Source organism: Oncorhynchus tshawytscha, linkage group LG20 (genome assembly GCF_018296145.1).
Source record: "Oncorhynchus tshawytscha isolate Ot180627B linkage group LG20, Otsh_v2.0, whole genome shotgun sequence".
Taxonomy (NCBI): domain Eukaryota; kingdom Metazoa; phylum Chordata; class Actinopteri; order Salmoniformes; family Salmonidae; genus Oncorhynchus; species Oncorhynchus tshawytscha.
In genome coordinates, this window is record NC_056448.1 from 35,001,123 (window position 1) to 35,018,752 (window position 17,630).

Below are 17,630 nucleotides of genomic sequence, written 5' to 3' on the forward strand. Positions count from 1 at the left end.
TTATTGACTGATGAAGAGAGGGTCTTGATATGTTGCAACAGCAGGGCACATGTTTACGACAGCTGCCATGTCGTTGAGATTGTGCTGGGGAGAAGACTGGAGACTCCCCCAGAGCCCCCCACCCCCCCTAAACTGGCTGAGTCTGAGAAATAATATGACATTGTGTTTACGATCTTAAAGTGCAACAACAAAGTGGCAAAGAATCCAACACCACACATTCTTAGTGTCAGAAAGCAATTGGTTTACTATGCATTTTAAATACCTAACTGAGCCCCGAATGTCCATCAGTGCTTTGAGTTTGCCTTCTCATGTAGTTATAGCACACTATTTAGTAGTCGTTTTCAATTACAAAAACACCTAATTGCCTTGATGGCACTGGCAACAAAGTTCAAGGAGAATATGGCATAAGTTAAACAGAAGGCAACTTCAAGCTTGGAGTTGAGAATGTGTAATATGAAGTCTCCTAGACATTGATGATGAGTTGGGTAGTTTTCCCCCAACTCAGATCAACTGTCTGTGACTGGTTCTACATGTTTATTTGGGAACAACTACAAGCAACAGAGAATAGCAGGGACTATAATTATTTTCACTGATTGTAGTAAGACCTTTAAAACCTAAGAAGAGAACGTTAAAATGGAGAACTATGAAGTACCTTTCAGCAGCTGCTGGTTGTTGGAGTGCGGAGAGAGGGAGAGAAAGGGATTTTCTGAAGTAACAATCACAATATCTATTGCATTTATATTCTTTTTAATCACAGAAGTGTTATTTCTTTCACTCTCTGGGAGAAACCCAACAAATGAAAATAAAAATAAAGAAAAAGCTAAAAGAAAACAACATCATGGACTATTTAGTCACATCCCAGCTATGTTTCATGAAATACTTAGGCTATATAATTCATATACATTTTTCCTTTTCTTTTTAAGGTATTTAAAAAATATTGTATGCTGGTTTGTTCAGTATCTTCTCTTTTATACGTATAATATTCTTTCAATATAGTTCTCTTTCGAAATAAAAAGGAAACCATCCATCCATACGTTACTGTCCAGTGGCGTAGTGTGATGTTAGTGGTGTGGCGGTGCTGAGGCCTGGGCTCTGAGACACAGAGTGTGTGTGGTCTCTCCTGGCTGGGCCTGAGCAGAGGAACTGGTGGTATGTTATCATTGATGCCCCACACAGCCTGGCTGGCTGGGTGACAGTAGTAGTAGTAGCTCTGGGTTTCACCCAGTGATCACTTGCATTGGCCTGCTCACAAGGCTCCCGCAGTGTGTTGGTGTGTGTGTGTGTGTGTGTATAAGTGGGGGTCCCATCCGTGTGTCAACGCTGAGAGGGCAGGCTCCCATGGGACTCATACAGCAGGAAGATACTGTCCTTCCTGGTTGCTGATTGGTTAACAGGCCTGTCAATCTATTGACACCAGGTCACATTGCGTGAGGACTGAGGAGACACACTGCTCCACTCTTACAGAGACTTACAGATTACTTTCAAACCCATTAAGTCAGAGGAAACAGACTTTGTAAATATTGCCTGGAATTTATATGTAATTTTTAAAAATCACTCCGTGTTTAGGTCTATTTGCTTGGAGAGTGACGTGATACTGTGAGCTAACTACATTAGCACACAGCTCCAATTTAGTCTCTGAGGCCTTTAGATAGGCCTGCAGATATAGTTCTCTCTAACGTTTCTCATCATAATCGTCTGTTAAGGGGCCTGCCTGTGTTATATAGCTATCTCTATCGGTTAACACACTAAATATAAACCTCCACGAAATGACAGCAGGCAGCATTCTAGACATTCCTTCCTACTACTTTCACTAACTTGTAAGGATCCCACACACACTGCCCACATAGGAGAGATCTAGAATGGGAATACAATGGATGCTGGTTATCTCCTTACACAGAGAAATGGAAATAGCTAAATCAATGGGGTCAAGGTACACTCCTTACTCTTTTAAATATATATCTATATTTGAAAGGAAACATTTATTATAAAGATGTCATTGGCTTCTTAAATTGTTATGAAAACCACGTTGCTGGTTTTAGGTATATTTCTTTTTCTACAAAACACAATTGCAATCTTTTTTAAATCCATGAGAAAAGTCTCATTTACACACTACTATACTAGTCCCATAACTTTAACTTTTTGTTTTACTTCACACCCCATATAACCCTCATAAACAAACTCCAGGTGTTAAATACATCAATAGTTCGTGTCAAATTTACTTTTTAACGCCACGATATTTTCTAGTATTAAAGTTCGATTCGTCATGCACTTAAATCTGTCATTTCTGCCACATATCTATTGCTGATCTTACTGTGTGAACTGAACTATATAAGCAGTTTCAACTACTCAGTCGTCATCCACCTCCTCTCCCTCCGACTCCTCTCTCCTCTCATAAATTTTATCCCGCTGTCGCTCCTGGATCTCTTTCATCTCCTCCGCATAGCGGCTGAAAGCTCCTCCGAACTTCCCCCACGCTTTGAACGGGATGGTGATAGAGTTCCTGTAGCTCGGTTTGACCTCGCTCACTCGCAGGAACACGCCGTATTTGTTGGACCCGACGTCGAAAAAGAACCGTTTAGAGTCCACCATGATGGATGTGCCCTCGGGAAGCTCCCCATAGGCCCCAGCTGCGGTTCCACCCGCCAACTCTTCGTCGTCTCCACCGTAATCATCTATATGCTTGGCAAGGGCGTCTCTAAACTCTATTAAGCCTTGGGCCGGAAGGGCTATGGTCTGCCCGGCCTGCATGCCTCCTCCAGGCCCCCCTACTCCGAACCCGGGCCCTCGGTTTACGGTCTGTCGGATCCGCAGGAACCTCCCCCGCTGGTTCTCCTTCAGATCGAGGTAGTATTTACGGTTCTCACGGACCAAGAACTCGCTCTTCAGGGCTCGCCTGGGCCCGCCGTCCTCTCCGACCGAGGACTGGGCGATCTGCTCCGGGCTGCTAGGCCCCAGTTGGGCGTAGTGCTCTATGAAATCCCCCAGGTAGTCACGAAACTCCGCCGCAACTGACATGGACAGGGTCAGGCGACTTTTGGAGCCCCCGGCCCCGACCTCGGCGATTTTGATGAACCTGCCCTTGTTGTTTTGCTTGACGTCCAGGTAGAAGCGCTTGTTCTGGATATCCAGTCGCTTGGACGCCAGCTCCTGGGTCTCCTGCTCTCTCTGGGAGTGCTGGAACCCGCTTCCACCTCCTCCTCCTCCTCCTCCTCCTCCGCTGCTGCCACCGCCGCGCTCGCTCCCACTGTCACCATCCGCCATCTTCAGCACCGCCAGCCAGCTTCTCCCTCTCCTGCGTATCTCCCTCTCGGCTTGCACACCCCCTTCATGGTCATCACCAAAACCCGCCCCAAGCGCTCCCGCATTGGCCTTGGGTCTGCCAATCACTCCAGGTTCAACGAATTCTCTTTCCCTCATTGGTCGATTTCCGCTGTCAATCACGCTTACATCTTAACCTTGTAACATGTAATTGGTTCAGATGTAGGTTCTGTTGACGTAATTCTCGTGGAGCTTTTACCCTACTGGACACCGGGATCACGACCACACCACCGTCCAATCAACGGGCCAACATTTTTACAACCATTTTTACTATGAAGTTCCAATAAATTGTAGCTGATCCTTTTCTGTGCAGTTGCTATGGCATTTAAGGCTAAACTGGGCAAACGTGAAACTCTAGACTGGTGGATTACTGCAGACAAAAGCAGTAATAAAAGCAATTCCATATCAATTGTTACACTTATACTATACAGTGACAGTCATTTGACAATGTCACAAAAGACCAGCCATTTACACTGAGATTAATACATTTTACCTTGTACATTTTCATAAACCTAGGCATTGGTACAAAAAATATTTAACCATCTAACTCCTAATATTTTCCCTGTCATCCAGATATGAATGTTGCTATTAATTCCACCACAGTGGTGCCCATACTATTATTTTTTTTGTTTGTCATTTAGCAGACGCTTTTATCCAGAGCAATTAGGGTTAAGTGCCTTGCTCAAGGTCACATCGGCAGATGTTTTCACTTAGTCGGATCGGGGATTCAAACAAGCAACCTTTTGGTTACTGGCCCAACTCTCTTAACCGCTAGACTACCTGCCACCAATCAAACAATCAACCCATGATCAGTCAGCTAGTACTGTAGCAAATTCAGAGGGGTTGTACACTGGACTTGAACATGGGTCTCTGATTCAGAGGCAAGCACCAAAGATCACTACACTATATATCCCTCCTCCACTATCTCACTTCTGACACCAGTGTAGGGAATTCAGTGGTGGATTGGTTAAGACTCGAACCCAGTGCCCAGTTTTTCAAAACATTTAATCCAGATAAAAACACAAGTTAAATTCTGTTCCTCCCTCAGATGTGATCCCTCGTTGTTTTTTTGATGTAGTTTAAAAGACAAAAACAGAATCAAACCATAACATATCACATCATATGCTACAACAAAGATCATGTTATATGATCCCATTAAATTTGGTCTAAATATTTTCTAAAAGGAAGGGGGAACGAAATCGAATGGGGTAACTGGGTTGAGACAACAAAGCGTAATTTTGATCTGGATTTTTTTTTTAACTGGGCCCAGGTCACTCTGGTTCCAAAACAAGCACGCTACAATATATTGATAATGTGGCAAAGAGGCCCCGTTTACATTAACCTCATATACACTGAGTGTACAAAATATTAGGAACCGCTATGTCCATGACATAAACTGACCAGATGAATGCAGATGAAAAATGTGATCCCTTATTGATGTCACTTGTTAAATCCACTTAATTCAGTGTAAATGTAGGGGAAGAGACATTAAAGAAGGATTTTTAAGCCTAGAGACAATTGAGCGTGATAATGTATGCATGCTATTCAGAGGGTTAATAGTCAAGACAAAAGATTGAAGTGCCTTTGAACAGGGTATGGTAGTAGGTGCCAGGCGTACCGGTTTGAGTGTGTTAAGAACTGCAACGCTGCTGGGTTTTTCACACTCAACAGCTTCCTGTGTGTATCAAGAATGGTCCAACACCTAAAGGACATCCAGCCAACTTGACACAACTGTGTGAAGCATTGAAGTCACCTTGTAGTGTCCATGCTCCAACGAATTGAGGCTGTTCTGAGGGCAAAAGGGGGTGCAACTCAATATTAGGAAGGTGTTCCTAATGTTTTGTACACTCAGTGTACATCCAGCAGGCAGGCAACACCCATACCGATGTTTTATCCCATTATATTTCACCTTTTATCATGTAAGTCATGGGTACAAATTACACATTGAATATTGGGGTGCCTGACATATTCTTGACAGCGGCACTTATGGGGGTGCACAAACCACATTGATATTTAATCTCCTATGTAGGAGGAGATTAATTGATTGGTAATGCCCATCAGTCCAGTCCAGTTCCAAACACAGCAGCACTGGCAGCAGGGGAGACTCACTCCACCCCTAAGGAGGCCTGACTGGGATGGGCTTCTCTCACAAGGAAGATGGGCGAGCCAGAGGGTTTCCCAAGAGAGCATAACACTACATAAAGTGCAGATAGTAGAATACAGACATGCTTCTCTCTGTCAATTTGATAAGATTAGAGTAAATACTTATTAAAGCCACAGTCTAGGCTTTACATTACATGTTTTATTTACTTCTTTGTAAAACAAGGTTTAACCTAAATCCTAACAAGACAATATCAATACAAACATTGGTCCAATATACTAAATTTATATTTTAACGTTTTGTAAATTTGCATCCTTTTGAATTACACCCCAGGAGGAAGGGTAGCAGCCAACACAGTGCCTAGCCTGCTCACCTACTACATAGGTTGCAAATATCAATGTCCACTGGTACAGGGTTTTGAATCTACTGGCAGATAACATTGGTCAAATACTGTAAATCAGGCTAGGTTAGTTGAGGGGCACATCACTTACTAGTTTGGAGTTTGCACTTTTGGGGCATTTTTATTGCTTCGATTGTGCCAGCCAAACTAAATCACAGCACTCATGTATTTTACCCGGGTCTGGCAGCAACAACGTTGATCAAGTGAGAGATGGTGAACAGAGTGACATGGGATTCAGGTACGTCAGAGTTAATGGTAGTGTGGTGGATGAGAGGAGTTTTTCTAATACAATGTAACGCTCTGAGCACATGGAAAAGCACAATATTTATCCCATCATTATTCATGTGTTAAAAACCTTAGTACAAATGTAGCTACTCATTCGTTCTATCTGAATGATCATTCTGAATCTCACCGGGAAAAAAAATCATATCAACTCAATTACATGGATTATGTAGTTTAAATTTGTTCATGTCACAGAATTTTTGGTATTTCATCTTAATCTGCATCTAGGACCTACTTGTGTGACCGTACCTTCAGTGAATTATAAATGCGGTAGTATTTCTCTGGTGTTTTCTACTATCCCAAAACGTCCAATACAGTTGCAGGAATGAGTAAACACTGTACAAACACAATTGCAATTGGTTGAAGAGACCGTTCGAACCAGCAAGCAGAAAAGCTATTGGTTGGCTCTGGAAGCTCGAGGAATCCTCATTCATCCGCTTGGCGTTGCTTCGTGGTTTATTGTTTCTCTCCGTTTCGAAATAGAACAGGGAAAAGTCACCGGCGACATGGTAACGAGTTTTTGATTATTTTATGCACATTCTGTGTGTGCACTCTGTATTATAGGACATATTATAGTAAATTGGATTAAATGTAAATGATATGCTAAACGGGCAAGTAGCATTCACGAATTCAAGCTTGCGTGCAAAATAACGTTAGGACGTCGTCGATTGACACTCGAAAGCTAGCTAACGAAAGAGCGCCATCTACATTTAGCTAGTACGCCATCTGTTTTACAACCGACTCGCTTCTCATACTTATTTCAAACACATCTTAACTATATTTAATACCTGGCTACGTTATCCCCTGACTCTTTCTGGTTGTTATTATGTTAATATTCCAAGATATTCGCAGAGTTTGGGTTGTGTATTGAATTAACGTTACGGTAGCAAGTTTCCACCGAGCTAGCTAGCTAAACCAGGTTATCACTAATCCGCCTAGCGAGCAGAGATACTACTGGCGAGCAGCCAAGAAAACCTGTGCTAACGTTAGCTAGCTACAAGCATACCAATATTTCACCGTTTTAGATAGCTAAAACCATTCTTACTGCGTTTTTATGCTTTTTTTTGTTGTTGCAACATTTGAATGAATCATCTACCTCATATACCTGAAATTGTTCATTATCTTCCAATTGGCGGGATAAGTGTGATTGTAATGACAGGTTGCTTGAAGTTGTAAACAAAAATAACATTAAGAAAATGCTAGTGTATTAATAATTTATTTGTACACCAAATCTACATTGAGTCTTTTTCATCCTGGCCACAGTTCAGCAAGGCATTGAGAAGTATAAAAAAAAAAATGTTTTTATCAAGTTGATGTATCATATACTGAATTTCTGTTTCTCCCCTTCCAGGCAGGAGGAAAGGCTGGAAAGGACAGTGGTAAAGCTAAGGCAAAGGCTGTTTCTCGCTCCCAGAGGGCTGGACTCCAGGCATGTACCCACTCTTTCCCCTGGTTTTCTGTGGTCACATGTGAATCAGTCTCTTTTCCTGGGTTTTCCCTGTTGAATTAGTCACAAGTGAATCCTACATAACAGATAGGCATCTTCTGCCTAGAGTGTTTCTCATTGTGTGTATGTTTCTCCTTGTGTAGTTCCCGGTGGGTCGTATCCACAGACACCTGAAAACCAGGACCACCAGCCATGGCAGAGTGGGAGCCACCGCAGCCGTCTACAGCGCCGCCATCTTGGAGTACCTCACCGCTGAAGTGAGATGTTTTTATTTACCCCCAAAAGGAGACTCACTGAGGACTCTGACGAAGGTCAATAGAGCAGGCTTTTGCTCCAACACTTTCCTAACGCACACTTACTGAACATATTTTTGTTTCCCTTTCAGGTGTTGGAGTTGGCAGGGAACGCCTCCAAGGATCTGAAGGTGAAGCGTATCACTCCACGTCACTTACAGCTGGCCATCCGCGGAGATGAGGAATTGGACTCGCTCATCAAGGCTACCATCGCTGGAGGAGGTGAGTTGTAAACTAATGAATTGGGTTTATGTATTGTTCTTCCAGTAACTCAAAGCACTTTATATTTCATGGGGTAGGGAAAACTCACCTCTTCACCTACCAATGTGTATCACTAGCACCCATTCGTAATGTCCCTTTTTCTCCCTCCTGCAGGTGTGATCCCTCACATCCACAAGTCTCTGATTGGAAAGAAGGGCCAACAGAAGACTGCATAGAGGAAGTGACCTCCCACATCACCAGGAAGGAATGGGCAGCCATGTTCATTTTGTTTCTCATATTTTTGGGGGGGAAATTTTGTAACCATAGTTGTAGTCTCTCGAGGGAGATGTGTAGTCTTTGAGGTATGTGTTGATTTGTACTGTTTTAAAGGGGTGTGTTTTAGGGTAGGGTTTTTTGCAGACAAGAAACTTGTGCAATAACCACGTTTCCATCCACAGTTTTTATGCGAGTAAAGTCATAGTGTATAAAAAAACCAAGACAGCAGTGATGGAAACAGGAATTTTCGGTACAATTTTATAAATGCCAACAGACCATTTGTTCGTTCGATGTGGTGGGATATTTTTGTGTTGGTAAAATGTATGATGTGAGAAATGCCAGTGAAAACTCCTTTATGCACAAATATTGATAAGAAGAAACCATGCATTTTATTAGGCTACAGATGAAATTTTATGATGAACTTCACAGGGTGGTGGAAGTGTATGGTGATGAGCTTGATGCTTCTGTCCAATAACCACAGAGTAAGGCATATTTGCAAGTTAATGCAACAATTTTTGTGACAACTAGCGGTAGAGTTGAAAATGCAATGGAAACACATACATGGAACTTTAGATTTTTTATTTGGTACATGAAAACGTAAGCAAAAAAGTATATGTTGTGTGCACTGTCATCACAAACAGATTTCTATCTGTAAAAGGTCAGTTTGGTGGAAACGCCACTGATGGAAAAATGTGCATATTTTCATTATCTACATTTTTGAGTATTCGCATAAATCTGTTGCCAATTGGATGGAAACCTAGCTACTGACCAACAAATGCTGAAGTTCTTGTCATGTTTTGAAAAACTTTGAGTTGATTGGATTTTGCTACAAACTTGTTTTATACCTACAAAAGATAAAGTCTTTTAAAAAAACTATCCGTGTGTGTCCATATTTTAGCCAGAATATGATTAATGGTTTTCTATGTAGCTTTGACCTCTCTTACCTTTAGAGATATAGTAGTTTAGATATTATTTAATTTTATTCCGTGGAGAATGAAGGTCGGTCGGCACTCATGAATTTGAGGTGAGGTGGGGGGGGACTAAAACTAAGTTTAGTGAAACATTTGTTCTGAGAAATCAATTTAAAAAAATTCAGGACACATGAGTGTGGACCATGTTTTAAATGTAATCTACATTTTATCAGGGAGTCATACTGAGACCACAGTCTCTTACTAATGAGCCTTCAATTATAGAAAATACACACAACAAAATATAAAAACTAAAGATGTGAGTTAGCTGGTGCATACTGAGTCACATCCACACAGCATGACAACTTCTCTGTTAGGCAGTAGGTGGCCCTCAACCATTTGTAAACTGGTCAGAGATATTGAGGTGTTTGAAATCAGACATTATCACAGTACAACAAAATCCAGTCTATATTCAGGCATTATGTTTATTTTTCACGATACTTCCAAATATAGAAATCAAGTGGAGGAAAAGAGATTATCTTGATTATAATGCAAATTGAAGAACAAAAAAAAACATTTCTCACTTCTTTAGAACACTTATACAGCAGCCACATAGATTCATTAAAAGTGAATATACTTGAATAGAACTTACAGTATGACAATACAAAAGAAAGCAGGAACACATTCATTATTGCACTCTACCCTGAGTGGAAAACTTAACAATTTCACCACTCCTTTAAGTAGCTTTTTTTAGTTGCCAATACATTAGAATAGTATAGAAGCTGGTGAGGTAGTGGGATACATTTCAATAGTCTAAAGTAGCTCCTACCCTCATCTCACTTCCTTAAAATCACTTCAGACAATTGAGAACCACCCTATTTCATCCAAAAGTTCTAACACAGGTGAGAGTGAGGCTGGTAGGCCCCCATCAGTGGGTTAGACCTTGGAGTGGGCATCACCAGCCCGGGGAGGCTGACGTATTGGTATAATGAGTCCATGGGGGTGGCAGGGAGGCTGGGCAGTGCTGGACCGGCCATGGAGGAGCTGTATTGGTTGTGGAGGTATGGGGTGGAAGTGCCCCCCTCGGCTCCTGCGTGATAGGGATGGTAGGTGGGGTTGGGGCCTGGGCGGTAGGCCTGTAGCTCGGTGTAGTGCAGCAGGTGAGATGTTACTTTAGCTTGGCAGGCTTGGGCCAGAGCATCCTGGACCATCCTCTTCATCCTCATACGCCTGTTCTGGAACCAGTTACGGATCTGAGGAGAAACAGAAAGAAGAGTTAGTTCAGGGATTGATGGGCAACATTGATGGGGCCACAAAATCTGAACTCATTATTAAGGGCCGAGGTGGCTTGCGGGTCTGCATACGCACATCCATGTCGCTAGAGCTTGATGAGCCAAGTAAAGCTCCCCCCCCCGATCAAACCCTCCCCTAACCCGGATGACTCAGGGCCAATTGTAAGCCGCGCTATTGGATCCCGGCCGGCTGTGATCCAATCCAGGATCGAACACGGGTCTGTAGTGACGCCTTTAGCACTGCGATGCAGTGCTGTAGACCGTTGCACCACTCGGGAGGCCTTAAAATGTTGCACTTTTAAAGCAGGTTTGCTGCAATTCTACACATTTTGCCATGGGGTAGAGATAAATGTTTGCAGTTGTAAATATGATATCTGTGTGGGCGTGACTAACAAAATTACCCATGGTTTGGCGGGTAATTTGACATTTTTTTTAACCTTGATTTAACTAGGCAAGTCAGTTAAGAACAAATTCTTATTTTCAATTACGGCCTAGGAACAGTGGGTTAACTGCCTTGTTCAGGGGCAGAACGACAGATTTCTACCTTGTCAGCTCAGGGATTGATCTTGCAACCTTTTTTTTTTTTTTTGGGGGGGTGCCTACCTGTTTGTCTGTAAGGTTGAGTCTCTTGCAGAGCTCGGCCTTGTCCTGAGTGCCCAGGTAGGCGTTCCTCTTGAAGGCCGTCTCCAGACTGTTGATCTGCTCCGCTTTGTAGGCTGTACGTCTCTTCCCTGTAGGAAGAGAGAGAGAGATGGGAGACAAGGAGGGAGAGGTGAAGGTGCCGTCCGGGGGGGTGGTGGGGGAGAGGGATCGCCCGCATTCGCTCTCGTACCCTGATGTTCCCTCTGTTCTACTGATGAAGCCAGTCTCAGCCACTTCTGAGGAGAGAGAGGGTAGAAATGGAGAGAAGTTAGATTTCAAATCTATCCATATGTCACATCATAGTGGTTCCCAAAACGTTTGTGTGCTCTGAACCTTTCAAACAAATTCATGTCTCTGAGGTGCGTCCTAACTATGGAGCTTTCAGCACTTTAAGAGCTAAATCAGATGTAGCTATTACTTATGAATTCTCTATCTCTGAGTCAATTAATTCCTCCAATACACAGCTTAAAACACACCCCAAAACAACAAGACACTATTTAAATTAATGTATGCTCCCCATCTAAGCTCAGATCCTGAGGTGAGTTCATTTGAGGAAAAGTGAACCTACCTTGGTGGTTGTGATGGAGGGGGCTACTCCTCTTGGTATGTGTACACATCTCAGGGCCTGCCAGGCAGGGATAGCTGAATGGGTTGAGCCTCTGTCCTCTCCTTGCCTGGTTCTCCTGATTCTTGGGTCTCGGTCGGCAGTAGAACCCAGGCAGGCTCTCAGGTTGGGTCACAGAGGTGCTGTTGGGTCCAACAGAGGACCAGGAAGAGGGGAGAGGCGAGGGTCTCATGCTTCCTAATGCCTGGCTACTTTGGGCAAGCCACTCGATGGAGAAATGTCCCCACATGGTTGTACGATGGAGATATCCAACAAAATAAATCAAAATCCAGCAAAAGTCCTGCTGTTTGGGTGGAAAAACTGTCCTTTTGGAGAAATATAATCTAATATTATCCTTTGGGTTCCAGAAATGCAAACAACCTTTTCTCAAAGCTGGGTAAATCCAGTGAAGACTGTGTGTTCTCTCTCAGCGGGTCAGTGTCCTGGTAAATGGAGTAATCATCTGAGTCTCAGGAGTAGAGTCAGTATTTATCCAGGGAATTCCTCCTCATTTACAACTCACTCAGCTAAGGATCAAAGAACATCCTCCCCTTCCTCCTTCAGTTTTCACAACTGCAGTAATTAAGACATCTCAATCAACCTGAATGAGATGAGACCATTACCCGCTGGCTCCAGTGAGTCTGGAAAGTTTACCCCCCCCCCCACACACACACACACACACACACCATCCCATTCGTACTGTCCTCACTTCCCCTCCCAATACAGCCCTATGAGTGTGTGTGAGAGCAAGGGCTCATTATTTCATTTTTATTTTATTTAACCTGGCAAGTCAGTTAAGAACAAATTCTTATTTATAATGATGGCCTACCCCTGCCAAACCCTATCCTAACCCAGACAATGCTGGGCAAATTGTGAGCCACCCTATGGGACTCCCGATCACGGCTGGATGTGATACAGCCCGGGATTGAACCAGGGCCTGTATTGACACCTGTAGCACTGAGATGCAGTGGCTTAGACTGCTGCACCATTCGGGAGCTAAATCATCCAGTACATGTATTCTTAAATAACATATTGTATTCTTATCAGGGATAGCTCACCCAAATAACACAATTACGCATTGGTTTCCTTAACCTGAAAGCAGGGAAACTAAACCAAAGCATGGATTGCTGTCATATCTTTCCATTAAGCAGAATAAGACAAATATTTAATTTTGTAATTTTGGTGAACTATTCCTTTAACACTGAAGCATTTCCTCCTGCTCTGCTCCTCAGCTCCACCCATGGAATAAAAATATAATATGTATATATATCATATAGATATGATTAACTGTAAGGCTCTCCAGAGGGTAGTGAGGTCTGCACAACGCATCACCGGGGGCAAACTACCTGCCCTCCAGGACACCTACACCACCCGATGTTACAGGAAGGCCATAAAGATCATCAAGGACATCAACCACCCGAGCCACTGCCTGTTCACCCCGCTATCATCCAGAAGGCGAGGTCAGTACAGGTGCATCGAAGCTGGGACCGAGAGACTGAAAAACAGCTTCTATCTCAAGGCCATCAGACTGTTAAACAGCCACCATTAACATTGAGTGGCTGCTGCCAACACACTGACACTGACACTGACTCAACTCCAGCCACTTTAATAATGGGAATTGACGGGAAATGATGTAAATATATCACTAGCCACTTTAAACAATGCTACCTTATATAATGTTACTTACCCTACATTATTCATCTCATATGCATACGTATATACTGTACTCTATATCATCGACTGCATCCTTATGTAATACATGTATCACTAGCCACTTTAACTATGCCACTTTGTTTACATACTCATCTCATATGTATATACTGTACTCGATACCATCTACTGTATCTTGCCTATGCTGCTCTGTACCATCACTCATTCATATATCCTTATGTACATATTCTTTATCCCCTTACACTGTGTATAAGACAGTAGTTTTGGAATTGTTAGTTAGATTACTTGTTGGTTATTACTGCATTGTCGGAACTAGAAGCACAAGCATTTCGCTACACTCGCATTAACATCTGCTAACCATGTGTATGTGACAAATAAAATTTGATTTGATTTGAACTGATCCAATAACACCCATCATTGTATATCTCATCATATCAAAGTACAACTTCATACATTCCATGACCTGCTGATGCTACAGTATAGGCCTACTGGGAAGTCATTCAACCCTTGAATATGTCTTTAACCCGTTGAATGGTGACCAGGCTTGATTGATTGGCTCAACATAATGAAATAATGTCTGATCTTCCTGATCCCGAAAGACATTGTTGTCTAATAATGTTCAGTCTCATTGGGTCTCGTCTCCACTGGTGAGCGAGAGGACTGACAGCTCTGATTTAATAATTGGGTTGTTGTTTGGTTGCGCAAAAAAATGTATTGAACCCCTTGGTCTATTGTATGTTGTATTTAGGCTTTCTAAAGTGTTCAACTGGTCATGTCGCCAAAAGCGTAGAATTATTCAATCAACCACATCACTGTTTTACATTTATGGAAACTATTTAGTTTCCCATTGGAGTTTTGAGAAGCTACCGAATGTGATTTATTCTCTGAATACGGTCGCCTCGAGACGTCTATGTCATTCGGGTTTGTGAGTATCAAAGATCCGCATTCCACTGAAGGGACCGGTCTCCGTTTGCGCTCAGAGACAGCCGCCTGGAGGCGGAGAAGTGGAGAGATAGTGCGCGCAGCAGCCCTCGGATCCATTCCACCCACCGGTCCGAATAACAGACCGTAACTATTTTATCAATGGGTCAGTTTGTGATTAAGCCGATTTTGGATTATTATCTGTGTATTGTTATTTTATTGCTAGATATTGCTGCATTGTTGGAGCAAGAAACATACGCATTTCGCTGCACCTGCAATAACATCTGCAAAACTGTGTATGCGACCAATAAACTTTGATTAGATTGAATCCCTAACACAATGTATCAATCGCTCAGCCACTCAGCCCTCTCTCCCTCCCCTCCCCTGCCTTCGGAGACACAGTGCTGGAGAGTGGAGGAGATAGGCTACAGCACCACTTGAGCTGCATTGCTGTACAAAAAGGCTCTTATTAATTAATGCAAGTAATAACCGTCTATAGTCACTCTGTGGTAAATAATCATTAATGCGGGGTTCCTGGGACAGAGGCCTGTTCTATTATGTAGGAAGCCACACACATACACAATATCAGGGTCTTTGATGGCCTATGTATGCCAGTGGTATGGGAGAGATGGTCATGCTGTCTCCTGCAGTACTTCTCCGGTCTGAGACTCCTGTCTCTCAATTCAATTCAAGGGGCTTTATTGGCATGGGGAACATGTGTTAACATTGCCAAAGCAAGTGAGTTCGATAATATACAAAAGTGAAATAAACTATAAAAAATAACAGTAAACTCTCTTTCTTGCTCAACAGCCCCAGATCAAAGCACAGCACCCAGCTCACTATCACTGATCAGAATTACAGGGGAGACAGACAGGTGGGCTAGGTACCCATCCCACTCTACAGCATGAAGAGACTGAGTGCCTAGCAGTGAAAGAGACAGAGATTGAGATAGGGATGGAGATATGGAAGGAGAGAGTAAACAAAAAGATCAGAATCTTTTGAAGTCCTATAGTCAATAGGCCTGTGTGCAAATTCCTCAGTGTGTGTGTGTGTGTGTGTTTGTGGAAGGCAGATCTCTTGAGGAAATTAATCCTAGGAATGTGTCTCTGCACTACTACTTCTAATTTGAATGTAGTTTATTTTATTTTATTAATCTATTTCCTTGCTAATTTATACATACAGTCCTTGCAGGGTATGGAGAGGGGGGGAGGGTGCTATTGGGAAGCCCTGCTGTCTGTGTAAGATGGAACTTTAGAATTAGTTCTTATTCTATCGATGGAAGCTCCCGGAACATTCTAATCTGCAGTTACAGAACAGGTTAAATAAAATAAAAACAGGTTATGACATTTTATTCATGACAATGCCCTACTTCCAGAATCTTAAAACCTGGTATATGAGTGACACTCGCATGGCATTGAGTTAGTCAACCCAACACACACTCATTAATACATTGCTAAGGCATATTCCTGGTTCTGTGATTTCCTTGTTTAAAGGCCCATTCCATTTGGACTCTTAATGTAGTCACTGATTGGTCTTTCGTGGTGTGTGTCTTCAACTGTATTAGCTATAGCTCATGTAGTTTGTTTGCTCTGCCATTACACTTATTTATGGCCACACTGTTTCCACCTGGGTCCCACCCTACTACATAACTGGGCCATATTTGACCTTCATGTTAAATTCCACTCCCGATTTGAGATAGACCCCTTTGTCTTTTCTCAAATTCAACTTTTGACAAAATGAAATGGACCAACACTGCTGTATGTGTGTGTGTTCACCTGTATTAACTCACACAGTTACATTATTAGCTCACCATTATTAGTTGGTTTGTGTGTGTGTGTGTGAGATCCAGGGAGAGGCCATTCTGTCTGTGGGCTGACGGTCTTCAGCTGTGCTTCTCTTTGATTGGCTCCATTCACAGCCTTTCATCTCTAATGGTCCTGTTTGGCCCTTTTTGCTGTTCTGTTATGGACACAGACACTCTCCTTGCCCACTCAGGACACACACACGAGCATGCAGGGATGCACGCACACACACAGGCACGCACATACACACAGGCATGCACACACACACAGGCAATGTCGTGGACGACACATGCACACGTGCAGACAAACATACACGAACAGAAGTTGTCCCTACTAGACACTGATCTAAGCAGTTTAGCACTTTAACCCCCAAATGGTTATGGTTAGGATTTGTGGAGGTTAAGGTGATCCAAGATCTGTGCCCAGTGCGGGATTAGGAGAGACAGAGGACAGGAAGCAGTCTAACTGGCAGCATTTATACTTCAGCCCAAAATGGAAAGGGGAATTGACAAAATATTGTAACACATGTCCAAATACCACACATACAGAGGTGCCTTTTATCTTAATTCAATACATGTACAGTATCATCAGAACAATCAGTTGAAGGACACTTAAACATTGCTGATATAAACCCTCTGATTGAAGTTTTATATCAGTGAATCTGCTATTCACGGCCTGTTTGTTCATGTTAGTTTATCTGTGATGGAATGATTATTAACCTGTTTGGTTCCTGTTGTCCACCAGTGTCCCGCCCTGTGTGGTGTATAACAGCCAGCCAATCAGACCTCTTCTCCTTGTCTTACAGATTCCCATCAGCTCCTTCAAAGGCTCCTGGTGCTTTGATATACTGGTCATGGAGGAAAAGCACTGTGACTCCTATGATCAAAAGGAGTGGGGGGGGACAAGCCTTAGGCCATGAGAAAAACTCTCACACACACACAAGCACATGCAGACACACATTCTGAGATTGACAAGCCCCTTTACATGCTTATCTATATAAATACATTTTTTATTTGAACTCATGATAACTAGTTTGACTATTAGAAATGCCTTTAGGAGAGATCTATCCTAGGGGTCTTTCACTAAGCTGATCCTGTTCCATTGAGTTTGGTGTGACAGAGCGATCTGAGGTGTGTGTGTGTGTGAGGGGTGTAACCAAGGACTTGTGAGAGGTGACGGTGCTTTTGAAGTTGGACGGGCATTTAGAGGTTAATGAGGCTGTTAGGAAGAGGTGCTGGAAACGCCAGTGGAGGCACACACACAATATGAGAAATGACCCTGTCTGTTTCCAATAAACCTTTAAAACCCTGTAGGAAGAGGTGGTGATTATGTGAACATGTAATATAAGGCAGGGTTGCAGAGTGAGGAGCTTTTAATTATGTGACCCGTGTTTAAATGTTGAGCAAAATAACTGAATGTTCTCTTGTATATCATTTTCTACTGCAAGTTTGAATCTTGGGTACATTTGTGTC

The 17,630-nt window shown here is 42.8% G+C and overlaps 3 protein-coding genes across 3 annotated transcripts; 1 reads left to right on the forward strand and 2 right to left on the reverse strand.

Moving 5' to 3' along the window:
* Positions 1 to 730: 730 nt before the first annotated feature.
* On the reverse strand, positions 731 to 3,287 carry LOC112220129 (transcriptional activator protein Pur-beta). Its single transcript, XM_024381775.2, has one exon. It carries the CDS (start codon positions 3,259 to 3,261, stop codon positions 2,347 to 2,349), a length of 915 nt encoding a protein of 304 aa, XP_024237543.2. The 5' UTR covers positions 3,262 to 3,287; the 3' UTR covers positions 731 to 2,346.
* Positions 3,288 to 6,459: 3,172 nt separating this feature from the next.
* On the forward strand, positions 6,460 to 8,714 carry LOC112220128 (histone H2A.V). The gene is made up of 5 exons (XM_024381774.2): positions 6,460 to 6,610; positions 7,453 to 7,530; positions 7,692 to 7,805; positions 7,934 to 8,063; positions 8,217 to 8,714. The coding sequence occupies exons 1-5, from the start codon at positions 6,608 to 6,610 to the stop codon at positions 8,276 to 8,278; spliced, it is 387 nt and encodes a 128-aa protein (XP_024237542.1). The 5' UTR covers positions 6,460 to 6,607; the 3' UTR covers positions 8,279 to 8,714.
* Positions 8,715 to 9,779: 1,065 nt separating this feature from the next.
* LOC112219902 (paired mesoderm homeobox protein 2-like) lies at positions 9,780 to 12,405 on the reverse strand. Its single transcript, XM_024381402.2, has 3 exons — positions 11,729 to 12,405; positions 11,122 to 11,396; positions 9,780 to 10,479 (listed from the first exon to the last, which is right to left on the reverse strand). Exons 1-3 carry the CDS (start codon positions 12,012 to 12,014, stop codon positions 10,120 to 10,122), a joined length of 921 nt encoding a protein of 306 aa, XP_024237170.2. The 5' UTR covers positions 12,015 to 12,405; the 3' UTR covers positions 9,780 to 10,119.
* Positions 12,406 to 17,630: the final 5,225 nt, after the last annotated feature.

Bases quoted from the DNA above. Each gene is read 5' to 3' on its own strand.
- LOC112219902 (XM_024381402.2), bottom strand. From the start codon at position 12,014: ATGTGGGGACATTTCTCCATCGAGTGGCTTGCCCAAAGTAGCCAGGCA. The intron at 11,397-11,728 runs GTAGGTTCACTT...CTCTCTCCTCAG, and splicing joins CCTCCATCACAACCACCAAG to AAGTGGCTGAGACTGGCTTC. The intron at 10,480-11,121 runs GTAGGCACCCCC...GTTTCTCCTCAG, and splicing joins TCAACCTTACAGACAAACAG to ATCCGTAACTGGTTCCAGAA.
- LOC112220128 (XM_024381774.2), top strand. The intron at 7,806-7,933 runs GTGAGATGTTTT...TTTCCCTTTCAG, and splicing joins TGGAGTACCTCACCGCTGAA to GTGTTGGAGTTGGCAGGGAA. The intron at 8,064-8,216 runs GTGAGTTGTAAA...TCCCTCCTGCAG, and splicing joins GGCTACCATCGCTGGAGGAG to GTGTGATCCCTCACATCCAC.
- LOC112220129 (XM_024381775.2), bottom strand. From the start codon at position 3,261: ATGGCGGATGGTGACAGTGGGAGCGAGCGCGGCGGTGGCAGCAGCGGA.